This window comes from Lepus europaeus, chromosome 7, assembly GCF_033115175.1.
Source record: "Lepus europaeus isolate LE1 chromosome 7, mLepTim1.pri, whole genome shotgun sequence".
Taxonomy (NCBI): Eukaryota; Metazoa; Chordata; class Mammalia; order Lagomorpha; family Leporidae; genus Lepus; species Lepus europaeus.
The window spans coordinates 55713826-55733339 of record NC_084833.1 but is presented as its reverse complement, the minus strand read 5'-3'; the positions used below and the strand labels follow the sequence as shown (position 1 = coordinate 55733339).

The 19514-nt window shown below is 45.3% G+C and overlaps 2 protein-coding genes across 2 annotated transcripts in view; one reads left to right on the top strand and one right to left on the bottom strand.

The window, feature by feature from the left end:
* The first annotated feature begins 1330 nt into the window (after positions 1–1330).
* The window catches only part of IPO7 (importin 7), a 70334-nt gene continuing 52150 nt past the window's right edge, over positions 1331–19514 (top strand). The window contains 1 exon segment of the mRNA XM_062196526.1: positions 1331–1559. Within this exon segment, the coding sequence (XP_062052510.1) occupies positions 1476–1559 (84 nt within the window). The 5' untranslated portion in view covers positions 1331–1475.
* LOC133764439 (phosphatidylinositol N-acetylglucosaminyltransferase subunit P-like) lies at positions 17312–17835 on the bottom strand. Its single transcript, XM_062198116.1, has one exon. It carries the CDS (start codon positions 17787–17789, stop codon positions 17385–17387), a length of 405 nt encoding a protein of 134 aa, XP_062054100.1. The 5' UTR covers positions 17790–17835; the 3' UTR covers positions 17312–17384.

Here is a 19514-nt window from a genome sequence, read left to right as displayed (position 1 = left end):
TGCTGCCTCCAAGGCATTAGCAAGAAACTGGATCAGAAGTGGAGTAGCTGGGACTCAAACCAGGCAATCCCAATGCACCACAATGCCCATTCCTATTTTATTTTATTTTTGAGAGGAAGAGAAATAAAGATTCAGAGAGCTCCTTCCCGCTGATTCATTCCCTGAATGTCTGAGATGGCCAAGGCTGGGCTGAGGCCTATGCCAAAGCTTGGAGCCAGGAACTCAATTCAGGTCTTCCACATGGGTAGTAGGGATCCACCTATCTGAGCCATCACCACTGCTTCTTGGGGCCCTCCTTAGCAGCAAGATGGAGCCAAGAGCCAGAGGCAGCTGCAGATCCCAGGCATTCCCATGTAGGACACAGGCATCTTAGCATAAGACCAAGGGCCTGCCTCAGAGGTGAGTTTTAATAGGGATTGTGCTTTTATTTGCATTTAGAGGTCATTTATAAAAAATCCTAGCTAAAATTTCTATAATCAATGAAAATGCATAATTTCAGTATTTGATAGTTACAAATATGTAGTGTAATAAATACCTTTCACACATAAAGCTCATTTAATCTTTCATTACAATATTTCTTTAGAATAAATTCTTATGAATATGAATGAAATATTTAATTATTATTATTATTTTTAATATTTTTAAAACAGATTTTATTTATTTATTTGAGAGGTAGAGTTACAGACAGTGAGAGGGAGAGACAGAGAGAAAGGTCTTCGTTTCGCTGGGTCAGTCCCCCAATTGGCTGCAATGGCCAGAGCTGTGCCGATCTGAAGCCAGGAGCCAGGTGCTTTTTCCTGATCTCCCATGCGGCTGCGGACTTGGGCCATCTTCTACTGCTTTCCCAGGCCACAGCAGAGAGCTGGACTGGAAGAGGAGCAGCCAGGACTAGAACCCTGCGCCCATATGGGATGCTGGCGCCGCAAGTGGAGGATTAGCCTACTGCGCCATGGCGCCAGCCCCGAAATATTTAAATATTATAAATGTTGAGTCAAAGAGGGAACATTTTTATGGCATTTAGAAATACATTTCAAATTGCTTTTCAAAAGTTTCCTTCAATTACGCAGCTACTAGCAATGGTTTGCATCACACATTACATGAGATTCCTTTTATGGTCACATAGGATTATTATGTGAAGTTTTTGTAATCCACGATTATAATGTGCTTTCTGTGGAACTTGATATTTTAGCAAGACTGATCTTTGAGAGCAACAGCTCAAAAAGCCACGTGGGCTGAGGACTGCGTTTTGTGGACTACATTTCCCAAGGTGCCCCGCGGGCGCGCCGACAGGAAGTGGCCAGAGCATCTCCCGCCTCCACGCCGAGGCGAAGAGGTTCTATCCGGGGCCTTGGCGCTTCTCTTTCCTTTCGCGCCGGTTGCCGCTGCGGAGTGCGGCGGGTCCATGTGCGCAGTGAGTGGCGCTATTCCTGGCCCAGTTGCACCGGAGTCCCGGGTTTGACCGAGTCCGCGCTGCCATGGACCCCAACACCATTATCGAGGCCCTACGGGGCACCATGGACCCAGCCTTACGTGAGGCCGCGGAGCGCCAGCTCAATGAAGTAAGGACGCCCGGCTGGCTGTGGCGGCGGCGGCGGCGGCGGGCGGGAGGGCAGACGGTGGCAGGCCGAGCCCTCCGGCCTGGCCAGAGGCGCGGAGCGCGACGCCGAGCGGCCCAGCCGGAGGGGTGGGGCTGAGACCTGAAGGCGAGTGCCACGCCGGGACACCTCGGTCTGGTGTGGCGGCGGTGGCTGGTGCCAGGGCTGCCTGTGCGTCGGATCCTGAGCTGGGCCGCTGACTGCGGGCTAGGTTTGAGGAGCCGGCTGAAGCGAGGCGGGCGTGACGGGCTGGACACATGGCCGGCTCTGGTGGCCAGCCGCCCTCTGGCTCATTCCCAGCTCGTTCCTCGCGCCAGGAGGGGGCGAGATTCTCTGGGAGGTTTTTTCAGATGTTTCTGAGAACAGTCACCCCGGCGCCAGGTCTAGAGGGGCTCCTGGGAATTCAGCCGGGTCGTTTAGGGGCTGCGCCTGTCAGCCTTGTCACTTCGCGGGGCTGATCGGTGGCCGGTCTCTCGGGTACAACTTCCTCCGCTCCGGCTGAGCTGCTAGGGGAAGCTTTCAGAGACGAGCCTTGCCAAGGCAAGGGTAGTGCGGGATACCCACAGGAGTCTGATCCCTGCCCTTCTGTCATCATTTCTTCGTCGGGGAGGCAGGGTGATGTGCAAGGGGTCAGGTGAAGTGCACCCTTCTAGGTAGAGCTGCACCACTGATTGCTTGAGTGACCTTGGGCAGTTCTCTTAACCTCTTGATGCTGAGTTTTTTCCCATTCACAAAATTAGGCCACAGAGTAAGTTTGAGTGTCCTGAAATGTACCGGGCTGCACACAGTTCGGATACTCCATGGGCTGAGGGTTTTCTTTTTCCCTTCATTTTTTGGGGGGACTCCCCTATGGCGAGCAGCATTATTACATGGATATTTTATTGTGCTATCTTCAGCATCAATCTTTGTTTCTAGACTTTATTGGCTTGCAAGAAGCAGCAGGACTATTATTACTTAAACATCTTTAACTAGAGATCCCTGCTGTCAAGGAACTTAAGGATAAGTTCAGGACCACTCAGCAGAGTTCAGGTGAATTCCTGAATGAAGTTATTTCAAAATGAAGTCATCTTTCATATGTTAATGATTCATCATTATACTATAGTAAGAGTGACAATTGCGTGCTCAAATTCTTAGGCTCAGAGTCACCTTGCGAGGATTTCTTTTGGCTGTAATGAATTGAAACATATACCTACCTTGAATAATTACTACACTCTGGAGGGAGTTAGTGGATCACTTTTTGTTTTGATTTGTTTTGGAGGTAGATATGAGTTTATTTTGCTTATGCAGGCATAAGCCTAGAAATCAAAAGTTTGATTATGATGACTAGCCAGTACTTTTTAAAAATGATATATTATTTTGACTAAATATACTTGCTTGTAATTATTAATTTTGAAAATTATTGCTTGAGAGATTTGTTGATTGCTTTGTATGGATATTGGATAAATAACTGGCTGAAAATTTGAGATCAATTTATTCTCCCAAGCAGGTATTATGTGTGAAGTTACATGCACTAATACCTTCTAATAGAGACCTGGAGTAAATATTTCACCAACTAGTTTTGGGAAGATAAATAATCAAACAAAGCCTGTTTTGCTTAACCTTAAGCAGCTCTTTTAGAATACTATGGAGTAGCAATACTGCTAATCCTTTTCTGTCAAATATGTTATCTGGCCATTGTTTCTGTGCTTGTTAGCTGTTTGCATTTTTTGCAAATTTCTCAATTGTTGCACTTAGATATTTTAGCAATTTTCCTATGGTAAATTTAAAGAATATTTCCTCTCATCTCTAGTTTTTATTGTGTTTTGATGTACTTCCTTCGTTCTCCCATCTTTAATTTGAATACTTTTTTGCTTGAATTTCTTATTCCAGAACCTTAGGAATCAGATCCTAGGTTAGTTTTAAAGACCTAGAATATAGTTAAGAATGAGGAAGTAGTATTTACTTTGCAGAGGCTCTTGATCTGGAAAAGATAAGCCATCATTTCCATTGAGGCTGTATTTTGATTCATTTAGCTAAAAGAAAAGATCTTTGGCATCTGAATGCATCTCTTCACTAAGAGAAGTAAGTAACCATTGGATTCAAAAATTGTCAGTGTTATCAAGGTATTTGTTGTGTAGATAGTTCAGAATAAAACAGGGCTCTTGCCTCAATGCCTTTTTTCATTCAGTTATCTCCCTGACTTGTTCTCTGACTTCCTGATATCTGTTCAAATATCTCCTTGTCAATGAGAGGAGTTCCCTGACAGCTACACTCCCTATCTTTCACTTTATTTTTGTCTATAGCACTGATTTATCATACATGTTTTACTTATTTTTGTTCTACTATAGTTTTTGTATTTCATAAGGTCAGTAATTTATCTCATTTGTTACTGTTATTTCTTGATATGCCAATGTTGGACTTTATTGACTTCCTGTTAATAATAGATTACAGTCTAGTGTTAAATACCACGTCCACTTCAGGGATGTTGGAGTATTTGTAATTTTTAAATATTACTTATAGATAAAATTAAGGAAATTGCATTAGACTGATAGGAACCACAGTAAGGACTCTATTTTTGGTAGGTATATTTGACACGTATCTGAGTATTCCCCAGTTATTTATTCTGTAGTATGTTATATATTTTGATGGCTTTTTTTGTAACCATGGGTTTAATTTTGGAACTTAATTTGTAACACCCTAATTCTAAATATCTTTACATGGCCAGACATTCCCGGAAATATAATTGCAAGTCCTGTAGACATTCGATAATTTATTTTTTTAACTACTAAAAAGTTCTGCACCATTGTCCCTTGTTCACAGGGTTTTGGCTCCTGGATTCTACTGCCCCAGATACCAGTTTCTTTGGATGTTCAAGTCCCTTACATAAATGGGGTAGTATTTGCATATATCCTAAGTACATCTTCCCCTGTACTTTAAATCATCTCTAGATTACTTATAATACCTAATACAATGTAAGTGCTATGTAAATGTTGTTATTCTGCATTGTTTAGGGAATAATGATGAGTAAACATAGTTTGTACAGTTGTTCAGTACAGACGCATTATTTTTCTTGAATATTTTCCATCAGTGATTGGATCTGAAGATGTGGAGTCAATGGACATAGAAGGTAGACTGTACTTACATAGATCTAACTGTCTATCTACTAACATATGAAAGTTTTTGTTTTTGTTTTTAATATTTATTTATTTATTTGAAAGGCAGAGTTTCAGAGAGGCAAAGGCAGAGAGAGGGGTCTTTCATTTACTGGTTCACTCCCCAAATGGCCGCAGCTGCCGGAGCTGGGCCTATCCAGAGTCAGGAGCTTCTTTCAGGTTTCCCAAGTGAGTGCAGGGGCCCAAATACTTGGGCCACCTTCCACTGCTTTCCCAGGTGCATTAGCAGAGAGCTGGATCAGAATTGGAATCGAACCCATACGGGTTTGCTGCAGGTGGTGGCTTTATTCACTATGCCACGGTGCCACCCTGTGAAAGTTATTTAACTGCTGAGCACCAGTTTCCTTATGTAATGAAAATAGTATCTGTGTCATTGTGTTGTGTGAAGTGAGATGATGTAGAAAATTCAGTAAAATGTTTAGCACCTACTAAGTCCTTTCCCTATTATTTGAACAACTACATATGTGTCAGTTTATTATCACAATCGAGTTGACATGCTGTTTGTTTCTTGTCCAGTTTCTTAATTGTTATACAATTGTTATACATCTGAATGGAAAGTGATTGTTTGGACAGTGAGATTGCTAGTAGGTAGCATTGCTGTAAAAAGGAAATTGTTGGGGCCGTGCTGTGGTGTAGCAGGTAAAGCTGCCGCCTGCAGTGCTGCCATCCCATATGGGTGCTGGTTTGAGTCCTGGCTGCTCCACTTCCGATCCAGCTCTCTGCTATGGCCTGGGAAAGCAGTGGAAGATGGCCCAAGTCCTTGGGCCTCTGCACCTGCATGGGAGACCCAGAAGAAGCTCTTGGCTCCTGGCTTCAGATGAGCCCAGCTCCAGCCGTTTGTGGAGTAAATCAGAGGATGGAAGACCTCTCTTTGCTCTCTATAACTCTCTACCTTTCAAATAAATAAATAAATCCTTAAGGAAAAAAAATTGTCACATAATAGGCTCACAGTAAATAGTTGTTGAATGAAGAAATAGGAGCTTGAATAATAGAAATGTTAAGAATATTCATCTTTGGGGCCGGTGCCATGGCTCACTTGGTTAATCCTCCGCCTGCTCCTGGCTTGGAATCGGCGTAGCTCTGGCCGTAGTGGCCATTTTGGGGGTGAACGAACAGAAGGAAGACCTTTCTCTCTGTCTCTCACTGTCTAACTCTGTCAAAAACAACAACAACAACAACAACAACAACAACAAAAAAGAACATTCATCTTTGGGGCTGGCGCTGTGGCATAGCGGATAAAATAAAGCCGCTGCCTGCAGTGCCTGAATCCCGTATGGGTACCAGTTCAAGTCCCAGGTGCTTCACTTCTGATCCCACCCTCTGCTATGGCCTGATAAAGCAGTAGAAGATGATCCAAGTCCCTGGGCCCCTGCACCTGTGTGAGAGACGTGGCAGAAGCGCCTGGCTTCTGATAGGTGCAGTTCTGGCCGTTGCAGCCAATTGCAGAGTGAGCCAGTGGATGGAAGACCTCTCCGTCTGCCTATGCCTCTCTCTCTGTATAACTCTACTTTCAAATAAATCTTTAAAAAAAAAAGAATATTCATCTTTGGGTCAGATGTTGTGGTCCAGGGGTTAAAACCTTTGTGACTCCTATGTCCCACATGGGAGTGCCAGTTCAAGTTCTGACTGCTTTGCTTTTAATCTAGCTTCCTGGTAGTCCTGGGGCGGCAGATGATGGCTCAAGTACTTGAGTCCCTATCATTCATATGGGAGAGCCCTGGCTATTGTGGGCATTTGAGCAGTGACCCAGCAGATGAGAATGTTCATCTTTGAATCTTTACAGTTGTGGTCAGCATTGTGGCTTAGCAGGTTATGCCTATTCAAGACCTAGCTTTTCCACTTCTGATCCAGCTTCCTGCTAATGGTCTGGGAGAAGCAGTGGAAGATGTTTGGGTCCCTGCCACTCACATGGGAGACCTGGATGAAGCTCCTGGCTCCTGGTTGTGAACATTCAGTTGTGAACATTCAGGGGAATGAACCAGTGGATGGAAGATTTTTCGTTGTCTCTGTCTCTCCCTCTCTGTAAATTCTGCTTTTCAATAAATAAATAAATCGCAATGGCTGGAGCTGGGTCAGTCCAAAGCCAGGAGCCAAGAGCTTCTTCCAGGTCTCCTACATGGATGCAGGAGCCCAAGCACTTGGGCCATGCTCTGCTGCCTTCACAGGCCATTAGCAAAGAGCTGGATTGGAAGTGGAGCATCTGAGACTCGAACTGGCATTTATGGGATGCGAGCGGTGCAGACAGCAGCTTTACCTGCTACACCACAACACTGGCCCTTTAAATCTTTTTTTTTCTTTCTTTTTTAAGATTTTATTTATTTGAATGAGAGAGATAGAGAGGGTGAAAGGCAAGAGAGAAAGGTTCTCCATCCACTGGCTCACTCCTCAAATGGCTACAATGGCTGGTGCTGAACCAATCCAAAGCTAGGAGCCAGCAGCTTCTTCTGGGTCTCCCACATCGGTATAGGGACCCAAGCACTTGGGCTGTCCTCCACTGCCTTCTCAGGCCATAGGCAGAGGGCTGGATCAGGAGAGGAGCAGCCATGACATGAACTGGCACCTGCATGGGATGCTGGCACAGCAGGCAGATGCCTAGCCCAGCATGCCACAGCGCTGGCTCCCCATAAATCTTTTTTTTTAAAGCAATTTTAAAATTGATTTGTTACAGTGATCTGTCACTTCATTTAAATACTGTACTTAGATTGACACGCATATCTAGAAGCAGAATTTTAAAATATGTTTTGCATAGGTAATCTAAAGTATGTAATTTTGGTAGTCGTTTATTTAGCAAGTAGTGGAGTATTATGTTCCAGAGATTATTTGCTTTTGGGGATCAAAGATGCACACACAAAGACAAACATGGCAATACTTGTTTCTTCATTGTTAGATAACTGAAGGGTTTTGGCATCTCGATATAATAGACACCAGTCTCTTGGCTTTCTTCCTTTGGCTGCTAGTGTTCTTTAACAGAAACCTTCTATAGGCACAGCTTTCCTCATACTGCTTAAACTTTTTAAAGTTCTTATCACCTAATTTTTTCCTATCCGTTAGTCATCAGACCTATTTTAAATGCCTTTTTTTTCTAGGAAGTATTTCCCCATACTCAAGCTTACTTTGGCCTTTCCCTTTTCTAATCTAGCACTGTGTGAACTTACAGCTCATCTTTTAGCATCTAATCTTGTGCTCTCTCTTACATTTTAGTTTAAAATAATTTTCATCTCCAGTGGGAATATGATGATTAGATCAAGATCCATTTTGTAGAAATGCTGGAGTGTTTGCTGAAGTTGTTTCTATTCCATAAAAAATTGTGAATGCTGTTGTTTGGCCTGGCAGTTCAGAAGCCTGCATCCCACATCATGTTCCACATTGTGGTACCTGGGTTTTATACTTGGCAACAGCTCCTGACTTAAGTTTCTTGCTAATGCAGACCCTGAGAGGCAATGGTTAAGGCTCAAGGAGTTGACTTCCTCTCACCCTTGTGCAACACCTGCGTTGTTTCTGGCTTCCAGTGGTGGTTCTACCCAACCCCAACCATTTCTGGCATTTGGGGGATGACCAAGCATATAACAGCTTGCTTTCTCTGCCTTTGGTCTCTCTGTGATATTAAAAAAAATTTTTTTTTGAGTGCTTAGTGTGTGGCAGCTGTCATTTTCAATGCTGAGGATCTAATACTGCACACAAGACAAAGTCCTGGCTTTTGTGAAGCTCACATTTGAACTGAAGCTTTAAATGTAATGCAGAAAAAAAAATTATTTATTCTAGATGATAGGTCCCAGTCTGGTTCATTTAACAGCTGATGTCTGTGCTAGGCAGTGATCTGAGTACTTAGAAGTAGACTACTTACGTGTGGTCAGAGCTATAATAGAGCTCTGTGTAAGTTTTGGATGAGGAAACTATTAAATCTGACTTTGTTTAAGGCAGATATACTCTGCATATTAGTTGTACCTCCCCTGTTAAACTTGTAGCCAAGAAATATGCCTTAAGTAGAATGAGAAGGCTTACTTAGGACACATTTAAAATTTAAACCCTCTCCTAAGTTTAATGTGCTGTAAAATGGCTATGTAGGCAAATACTAGTTTCTTACATGCTTTATGTGAAAAAGTCGTAGGCTTGGTTTTGATGTTTCTTGATATTTTATATCTACTTATTTGAAAGGCAGGCACAGAATGAGGTCTCTCACCTGTTTCGCTCTGAAAAGACCACAACAGCCTAGGCTGGATTGTGTGTTAGGCTGAAGCACAGAGCTGACAACTCGGTTGGGTTTCCCACATGGGTGGCAGAGACCCAAGTACTTACTTGAGCCATCACCTGCTGACTTCCAGCATACACATTAGCAAAAAGCAGGAATCTGAAACAGAACTGTGACTAAAACTCAGATACTCCAGTATGGATTGCAGGTGTCCCAAAGAGAGTCTTAGCCACTACATCTAACACAACCCCACTCTACTGATGTTTTTTTTTTTTTTTTTTTTTTAAGATATTTATTTATTTGAGAGGTAGGGTTACAGACAGTGAGAGGGAGAGATAGAGCGAAAGGTCTTCTATCCACTAGCTCATTCCCCAAATGGCCAGAATGGCCGGAGTTGGGGCGATATGAAGCCAGGAGCCAGGAGCGTCTTCGGGTCTCCCACGTGGGTGCAGGGGCCCAAGTGCTTGGGCCATCTTCTGCTGCTTTCCCAGGCCATAGCTGGATCAGAAGTGGAGCAGCTGGGACTAGAACCAGTGCCCATATGGGATGCTGGCACTGCAGTTGGAGGATTAACCTACTGTGTCACAGCGCCGGCCCCTCCATTGTGTTTGTCATATTTTGTGTTAAAGATTTATTTCCTAATTTGAAAGGCAAAGTTAGAGAGAGAGAGAGAGAGAGAGAGAGAGGTCTTCTATCCACTGGTTCACTCCCCAAATGTCCACAACAGCTGAGACTGGACAAGGCTGAAGCCAGGAGCCTGGAGCTTCATCTGGGTTTTCCATACGGGTGCAGGGATTGAAGCACTTTTTTTTTCTTTCTTTCTTTTTTCTTTTTCTTTTTTTTTTTTTTTTTAAAATTTTTGACAGGCAGAGTGGACAGTGAGGGAGAGAAGACAGAGAGAAAGGTCTTCCTTTGCCGTTGGTTCACCCTCCAATGGCTGCTGTGGCTGGCGTGCTGCGGCCAGCGCACCGTGCTGATCCGATGGCAGGAGCCAGGTCCTTCTCCTGGTCTCCCATGTGGGTGCAGGACCCAAGCACTTGGGCCATCCTCCACTGCACTCCCTGGCCACAGCAGAGAGCTGGCCTGGAAGAGGGGCAACTGGGACAGAATCTGGCGCCCCGACCAGGACTAGAACCCGGTGTGCCGGCGCCGCAAGGCGGAGGATTAGCTTGTTGAGCCGCGGTGCCGGCCGAAGCACTTCTTTTAATATAAAGATTTATTTATTTGAAAGGCAGAGTTACGCAGAGGAAGAGAGAGAGTATGAGCGAGTGAGCTAGCATTCTTCTGCTGGTTCATTCCTCAAATGGCTTCAATGCATGCCAGGGTGAAGCCAAAAGTCAGGAGCATCTTCTGGATCTCCCACATGTGTGGAGGGGCCGAGTGCTTGGGCCACCTTCCTCTGCTCTCTCTGGCGTGTCAACAAGGAGCTGGATTGGAAGTGGAGCATTTGAGTCTCAAACCAGCACCTGTCATGGGATGCTTGCATTGCAGGTAGCGGCTTAACCTGCTTCGCCATAATGCTGGCCCTGAGCTTGGGCCATTTTCCACTGCTTTCCTGGTGCATTAGCAGGGAGCTGGTCAGGAAATGGGAGAACAGATGCTTATATGAGATGCCTGCCATGTTGCAGTTGGGGGCCCAAGCCTCTGATAATGCCAGCCCCCATTGTGTTTATTTTCAATTCTTTAAAGATTTATTTATTTGAAAGGCAGAGTTATAGAGAGGCAGAAACAGACAGAGTCTGGTCTTCCATCTGCTGGTTCACTCTCTAAATGGTTGCAATGTCTGGAGCTAGGCCAGTCTGAAGCAGCCAGGACTGGAACCAGTACCCATATGGGATGCCGGCCCTGCGGGTGGCGGCTTTACCTGCTATGCCGTAGCACTGGCCCCGGCAGAATTTTATATATATATATATATATATAGAGAGAGAGAGACAGACAGACAGACATAGCGAGAGGTCTTCCACCCACTGGTTCACTTTCCACATTGGCAAAATGAGCAGGATTTGGGCCAATCCAAAGCCAGGAACCAGGAGTTTCATCTGGGTCTCTCACATGGGTGTAGGGGCCCAAGGACTTGGGCCATCTTCGCTGCTTTCCCAGGCAGGCCACAAAGCTGGACCCTGGAGTCAGTCAAGTACTTGAAGCCTTCATCTAGGGGCCTGCAGCACCAGCAGCTCACATGGGCGCTAGTTCAAGTCCCGACTGCTCAACTTCCTATCCAGCTCCCTGGTAACATGCTTGGGAAAGCATGGATGATGGTCAAGTCCTTGGACCACTGCACCCACATGGGAGACACAGATGAAACTCCTGGCTCCTGACTTGGGCCTGGACCAGTGGTGGAAGATTTCTCTGTCTCTGTCTCTGCCTCTCCTTGTCTGTAACTCTCATTTTCAAGTAAAATAATAAATCCTTTTTAAAAAGGAAAAAAAAAAATCCACCTTCTTCTGCTTCCCAGGTGCTTTGGTGCATTAGCAGGGAATTGGGTAGGAAGTGGAGGAGCCAGGATGTAAACCCATACTCCTATATGGGGTGTAGATATTCCAAGCAGCAGCTTAACCTGTTGTGCCTGCCCCCCATTGTGCTTACCTTTTAAACTACTCTTAGTCATGTTTTGGATTGCACAGATGTTTACGTTACTGCTGTAGTGGTCGGTCTTATTTATACACGATTAATTTCATTTATTAAAGGAGTGATAAAATGTTTACTGGAAATATTAGACCTGGAAATATGCAAATTAGTGGCACATTTATAGGGAAGTTTGGCATGTCTGGAAACATAGAAATTAAACATGGGTAAAGTGTATATTTTTGGAAGCCAAAGTTGTCTGTAGTTTGTAACATTCATTAACTAAGAATACTTCAAAATAGATACCTTTCTGAATTTCCTAGAGGGAAAGACCTTGGATACTGTGGCTGTTAAATAGGAAGTTATTCAATGACATAGTATGTTAAAGATCCCAAAGAAAGATAATGCTATGTTAATATTTGTAAGAAAACAATACTTTTCATTTTTCAGATATAATGGGTGAATATATAATTTAGTGTTTCTGTCAGTGGCTCATTTAATGAGTAATTTAAAGTGGGTTTTTTCTTTCAATCTCTAGCTAATTTATAGTGAAGTTTCTACAAACTCTCTAGTTGAAAACATGTATGTGCATGGGGTTTGAAGGTTTTTCATATCAAAATAACCTTACCTTTTTTTTTTTTTTTTTTTTTGACAGGCAGAGTGGACAGTGAGAGAGAGACAGAGAGAAAGGTCTTCCTTTTGCCGTTGGCTCACCCCTCAGTGGCTGCTCCAGCGGCGCTCTGCGGCTGGCGCACCGCGCCGATCCAAAGCCAGGAGCCCGGTGCTTCCTCCTGGTCTCCCAGTGGGCGCAGGGCCCAAGGACTTGGGCCATCCTCCACTGCACTCCCTGGCCACAGCAGAGAGCTGGACTGGAAGAGGAGCAACCGGGACAGAATCTGGCACCCCAACCGGGACTAGAACCCGGTGTGCTGGCGCCTCAGGCGGAGGATTAGCCTATTGAGCTGTGGCGCTGGCCTAACCTTACCTTTTTTTAAAAAAAGATTTTATTTATTTATTATTTTTTTTGACAGGCAGAGTGGACAGTGAGAGAGACAGAGAGAAAGGTCTTCCTTTGCCGTTGGTTCACCCTCCAATGGCCGCCGAGGCTGGCACGCTGCAGCTGGCACACCGCGCTGAGCCGAAGCCAGGAGCCAGGTGCTTCTCCTGGTCTCCCATGGGGTGCAGGGCCCAAGGACCTGGGCCATCCTCCACTGCACTCTGTGGCCACAGCAGAGAGCTGGCCTGGAAGAGGGGCAACCGGGACAGAATCCGGCACCCCGACTGGGACTAGAACCTGGTGTGCCGGCTCCACAAGGTGGAGGATTAGCCTATTGAGCCGCTATTTATTTGAGAGTTGTAGATAGAGTGAGAGAAAGGTCTTGTATCAGCTGGTTCACTCCCCAAATGGCCACAAAGACTGGAGCTGGGTCGACCCGAAGCCGGAAGCACAAGCTTCCTCTGGGTCTCCCATGTAGGTGTAGAGGCCCAAGCACTTGGACCATCTTCTGATGCTTTCCCAGACCGTAGCAGAGAGCTGGATCAGAAGTGGAGCAGCTGGGATTTGAACCAGTGCGCATATGGGATGCTGGCACTGCAGACAGCTGCTTTACCTGCTGCACCACAGCACTGGCGCCTCCAGATTCCTTAGTAAAAGGAAAGGTGGAAATTCCTTGACTCTTGAAATTCATATTGTATTTGTTTCATGTAAAAATCTGAGGGGGTATGATCCTTAAGCTTCTTTGTTAAGTGCTCTAAAGTCCAATATTAATTAAAGTTCTCAGGTTTCATTTCAGTACAGAGAAACAACTAAATGTTGTGGTCTTAAAGTGGATGATTACATTGGAAAATGTGGGTCTAGAGGGGAAGCTGATTTTGGAGAAAACATAAGTTGAGATTTAAGTCTGTGAGTAGTGTGGTACAAGTACAAATGGTCTAGCAGGCAGTTGGAGTGTGGAATTGAAGTTTAGAGAAGCAGCAATGAGCAGTGGTTTTCTTCTGCATGTGATTAGAGAGAAAGGAGCAGAATCCACAGGTGAGGAGTGGGATAGAAGGCTGGACTTTGGGCTGTGCCCATTTTGGACACTTTGAGAAACAGGAAAAAGTAGTCTGGAGAATTATGGGTAAGAGTAGAGAAGTCAAGAAAAGAGTGTATGAAGAAGAGAGGTAAGGTTGGTTGATTATGGTTAATTTAGTTTTCCTTTTTCTTACATAGATTTCACAACCTTTTTTTTAACGATTTATTTTTATTCATTTAAAAGGCAGTGTTGGCCGGTGCTACAGCGCAGCGGGTTAACGCCCTGGCCTGAAGTGCCGGCATCTCATATGGGCACTGGTTCTAATCCCAGCTGCTCCACTTCCTATCCAGCTCTCTGCTATGGCCTGGGAAAACAGTAGGGGATGGCCCAAATCCTTGGGCCCCTGCACCTATGTGGGAGACCCAGAAGAAGTTCCTGGCTCCTGACTTTGGATCTGCACAGCTCTGGCCGTTGGGGCCAACTGGGGAGTGAACCATCAGATGGAAGACCTCTCTTTCTCTCTGCCTCTCCTTCTCTCTCTGTGTAACTCTTTCAAATAAATAAATCTTTTTTTTTTTTTTTAAAAAAAGGCAGTATTACAGAGAAAGGTAGAGACAGAGAAAGGAGTCTTCAATCTGTTGGTTCACTCTCCAAATGGCTGCAATGGCTGGAGCTGGGCCAATCCAGACCTAGGAGCTTCTTCTGGATCTCACATGCGCATGCAGAATCCCAAGGTTTTGGGCCATCTTCCTCTGCTTTCCTAGGCACATCAGCAAGGAGCTGAATTAGAAGTGGAACAGCTGGGACTCAAATTGGCACCCATATGAGATGTCTGCTCTGCAGGCTGGGGCTTTAACCTGCTGTGCCCCACAAATTTTCTAACAGTGAGCATGAATTACTTTTGCAATAAGTGAAAAAAGACTATTGGAAAAGGAAGAGGAGTTTTGATTTTTGGAATGAGTGAGGTTAAAGTAAACTTTCTTGGGGAAAAGATCTTTAAGGAATTAATAACCTTGGGGAATGCAGTTTGTGAGTAGAATTGCCCATAAGGTGTCAGGTTAAGATTTCAGGTTAAGAGTGATTTAGGGCTCTTGTTCTCTCTTATGCTCTCCTCCTCTCTCTTACCCTCTTACTCTCTCCCCATGGCCTATTGGGCTTCCCCCACCCGACTGTAAACCTTTCCTCTAACTCAGGTGTTTGGTGTGTTTTGTGGTGACCTTACAGTTTATTCCTTAGATTAATTTTGGAGACAATATTATCAATTTATAAAGAGGAAACTGAAATGGAAAGAGTTTAGAATTGAATTTGCCCACGGCAATATGGTTAAAAAGTCTAGGTTAAAGGCTAACCAAAATGAAATACTGGTTTAACAAAATCTTTTAGGGCCAGTACTTTCACATAGTGGGCTAAGCCTATGCTTTCAGGACCATATGGGCGCTGGTTCAAGTCTCTGCTGCTCCACTTCCAAAATAGCTCTCTGCTATAGCCTGGGAAAGCAATAGAAGATGGCCCAAATGCCTGGACTCCTGCACCCACGTTGGAGACCCAGAAGAAGCTCCTGGCGCCTGGCTTTGAATCCGTTTGGGTGTGGCTGTTGCAGCCATTTGGGGAGTGAGCCAGAAGATAGAAGACTTCTCTCTCTGCCTCTGCCTCTCTGTAACTCTGCCTTTCAAATAAATTAATAAATCTTTTTTTTTTTTTTTTTTTTTTGACAGGCAGAGTGGATAGTGAGAGAGAGAGACAGAGAGAAAGGTCTTCCTTTTTGCCGTTGGTTCACCCTCCAATGGCCGCTGCGGCCGGCGCATCTCGCTGATCCGAAGCCAGGAGCCAGGTGCTTCTCCTGGTCTCCCGTGTGGGTGCAGGGCCCAAGGACTTGGGCCATCCTCCACTGCACTCCCGGGCCATAGCAGAGAGCTGGCCTGGAAGATGGGAAACCGGGATAGAATCCGGCGCCCCAACCGGGACTAGAACCCGGTGTGCTGGCGCCGCAAGGTGGAGGATTAGCCTGTTAAGCCGCGGCACCAGCCAATAAATCTTTTATTAAAAAAGGAAAAAAAAGGGGGCCAGCGCTGTGGCACAGCAGGTTAATGCCCTGACCTGAAGCGCCAGATCCCATATGGGCGCTGTTTCTAGTCCCAGCTGCTCCTCTTCCAACCTAGCTCTCTGCTATGGCCTGGGAAAGCAGTAGAAGATGGCCCAAATCCTTGGGCGCCTGCACCCATGTGGGAGACCCAGAAGAAGCTCCTGACTTCTGGCTTCGGATTGTTGTAGCCCTGGCCGTTGCGGCCATCTGGGGAGTGAACCATTGGATGGAAGACCTCTCTGCCACTCCTCTTATTGTGTAACTCTGACTTTCAAATAAATAAATAAATCTTTTTTTTTTTTTTTTAAAGGAAAAACGTTTATTTAGGGAAATTTGCTGATGTGTGTTTTTTAGTTTTTTCCTCTTTTGTAAGAGTAACTTTGAGGGCAGAGTAAGAAGTGGGGAAACTGCTTATGGAGTTGAAGTGGTGGATAGGTGTTTGAGCCTGGTACCACGAGTACCTGATGTAGTAATAGTTTTTCATTCATTGTGTTTTATATTCATCAAGTCTCAAATTACATCCTTCATTCTGATTCAGAACTTCTTTTTATATTATAGATCTGATCATTTACAGACTTTCAGAAAAGTTTTCACTACTAGATTTTGATGTCACAGTTCAGCTATTCATTTTTGTCTTTCACTATTCTCTTCCATTCTCTTAATGAACTCTCACTTTTTTTTTTTTTTAAGATTTATTTATTTATTTGAAAGGCAGAGTTACAGAGAGACAGAGGCAGAGAGAGAGGGTCTTCCATCTGCTGGTTCACTCCCCAAATGGCCATAACAGCTTTAGCTTCTTCCAAGTCTCCCATGTAATGCAGGGTCATCTTCCACTGCTTTCCCAGGCCATAGCAGAGAGCTGGATAGGAAGTGGAACAGCCAGGACTCAAACCGCACCCCTGTGGGATGCTGGCACTTTAGGCAATGGCTTTACCCAATATGCCACAGTGCTGACACCTCTATCTCACTCTTTCCCTGTTTAAAACTTTTTCTCATTTCTTTTGGTTTAAATCTTTCAGCTTTTAAATCTTTTTGTTTTTTAAAGATTTATTTATTTATTTGCAAGAGTTACACAGAGAGAAGGAGAAGCAGAGAGAGAGAGAGATCTTCTATCCTCTGGTTCACTCCCCAGATGGCTGCAATGGCTGGAGCTGTGCCAAACTGAAGCCAGGAGCTTCTTCCTGGTCTCCCATGTGGGTGCAGGGGCCCAGGGACTTGGGCCGTTTTCTACTGCTATTCCAGGCCATAGCAGAGAGCTGGATCAGAAGAGGAGCAGCCAGGACTTGGACCGGCGCCCATATGGGATGCCAGCACTGCAGGCCAGGGCGTTAATCCACTGCGCCACAGCGCCAGCCCCTTAACTTTTAAATCTTAAAACTAGTTAGTCCAAGTGGAATTAACCTCCCAACATAACCTTGCACTGGTCTTTTTTTCTGTATCGTGTCTGGCATGTTGAAAGTACTAGTAAGGGATGTGAAATTAAAGGAGATTGGTAATAAAGTTGAGACTTGAAGAATTTTGATGAACTGAATTACAATTAAATCTTGAGATCATCTAGGTTGATGACGATAATGAAGGTATAAAGTTTATTTTTTTCATCCATTAATTACTAATATTGAGAACACTTGCAGCAGTAATTGAGCTTAATCTAGAGAAGATCAACTTACAACTTTTTATATCTCAATACCAAGTATTGGTGAGAGACAGTCAAAATAATTATGGTCAAAATTACTATGTTAGGAACTTATGATGCATTTGCTTGATGTTCATCTGTTCACACTCGATTCAGTTTTTAGTATAAGGTTCTTTGGCTGAAAGAAAGAACATTCGGTTTACTTCACTAATAGGAACATCTCTCAGTGCTGGGATGGCCTCTGCTTGGTATTTCTTCTGCTGCTGATTGTTAGCATAGTTATCTGTGATTGTATGAATGGAGTTGAGCGGAGAGGTACTCATCATGTTAATGCCAAACAAGAGTACATAACCAATGACTATAGTAATCAAGAGGTAGACAGGTAATGCAACTGCCCAGTAGTTTTGAGGCCAATAGGTCAGGCCTAATGAGTTTAGCCAAGATTCAGGAATAAAAGCCCACACGAGATAAAGTATGAAGCCAAACTGGGAGCTTAAGAACAGAACAAAACCATAGATCGCTCTTTGTGGCAGTGGCGACGGTGAATTTTCCACCATTTTTCCTGTGGCTCTAGTCCATCTTAGGTCCCTCAGACGCCCACCAGGGCTCCGGTGGACAGCTTGGCAGCCACCTCAACGCACCATCCTCTGCACAAGTGCCGACCAGGAAGCTACAGTCCTATGGGGGAGGGCGGGAGCGGGTAAATAGGAGAGTGAGGGAGAGCGAGCGAGGTGCCCCGGCTTGGGCGTGGGTGGGTAAATAGGAAAGAGTGAGGGAGAGCAAGCGAGGCGCCCCGGCTCGGGCTCGGGCTCGGGCTCGGGCTCGGGCTCGGGCTCGGGCTCGGGCTCGGGCGGGTAAATAAATAGGAAAGAGTGAGGGAGAGAGGGAGGCCTGAAGGTATAAAGTTTAGAAAGGTGGTTTTACGTTATAGTTAGCAGCTTCTTGATTTGAGTATTAGGAGTTTAATATGTATATGCCCTGCCGGCACCGCAGCTCACTAGGCTAATCCTCCACCTGCAGCGCCGGCACCCTGGGTTCTAGTCCTGGTTGGGGTGCCGGTTCTGTCCCGGTTGCTCCTCTTCGAGTCCAGCTCTCTGCTGTGGCCCGGGAGGGCAGTGGAGGATGGCCCAGTCCTTGGGCCCTGCACCCCATGGGAGACCAGGAGGAAGCACCTGGCTCCTGGCTTCGGATTGGCACAGTGTGCCAGCTGTAGCAGCCATTTGGGGGGTGAACCAATGGAAGGAAGACCTTTCTCTCTCTAACTGTCAAAAATATGTATATGCCCTAATTAATGATATATAATGACTTGTGTGTTGTTTGTGTTCCCCTGGTTGTCTGCTAGAATCCAGGAGCTTTAAGAGGACACTGGTTTGTAGTTAGTCAGTATACAGAAGTTACTTTTTTTTTTTTTTTTTTTAAATTTTTGACAGGCAGAGTGGACAGTAAGAGAGAGACAGAGAGAAAGGTCTTCCTTTTGCCGTTGGTTCACCCTCCAATGGCCGCCGCGGTAGGCGCGCTGTGGCCGATGGTAGGAGCCAGGGGCTTCTCCTGGTCTCCCATGGGGTGCAGGGCCCAAGGACCTGGGCCATCCTCCACTGCACTCCCTGGCCACAGCAGAGAGCTGGCCTGGAAGAGGGGCAATCGGGACAGGATCGGTGCCCTGACCGGGACTAGAACCCGGTGTGCCAGCGCCGCAAGGCGGAGGGTTAGCCTAGTGAGCCGCGGCGCCAGCCCAGAAGTTACATTTTTACTTTGACTCATATGGAAGATCTATTGTGGCATTACATTAACTGAGGCCTAAATCTGCGCTTACAAACTGTTGAGAATAATACCACAGTTACTCAAATTTCAGAGTTTTTCTGATAAAGATTGATGCTAGGGATATTTTTACTTTTTAACTCCCATAAAATATGCAGAAATATGTGATAGCTTGCTGAACCAAGAAATGCCAGAAACTTGTTAGAAGTTAAGTAATGCTTGGTCCGGCCCAGTGGCATAGTAGGCTAATCCTCCACCTGCGGCACGGGGACCCGGCTGCTCCACTTCCAATCCAGCTCTCTGCTATGGCCTGGGAAAGCAGAAGATGGCTCAAGTCCTTGGGCCCCTGCACCTTTGTGGGAGACTGGTAGAAGCTCCTGACTTTGGATCGGTGCAGCTCCGGCTGTGGCAGCCATTTGGGGAGTGAACCATCGGATGGAAGACCTTTTTCTCTGTCTCTCCCTTTCACTGTCTGTAACTCCGCCTCTCAAATAAAATCTTTAAAAAAAAAAAAAAAAGGAAAC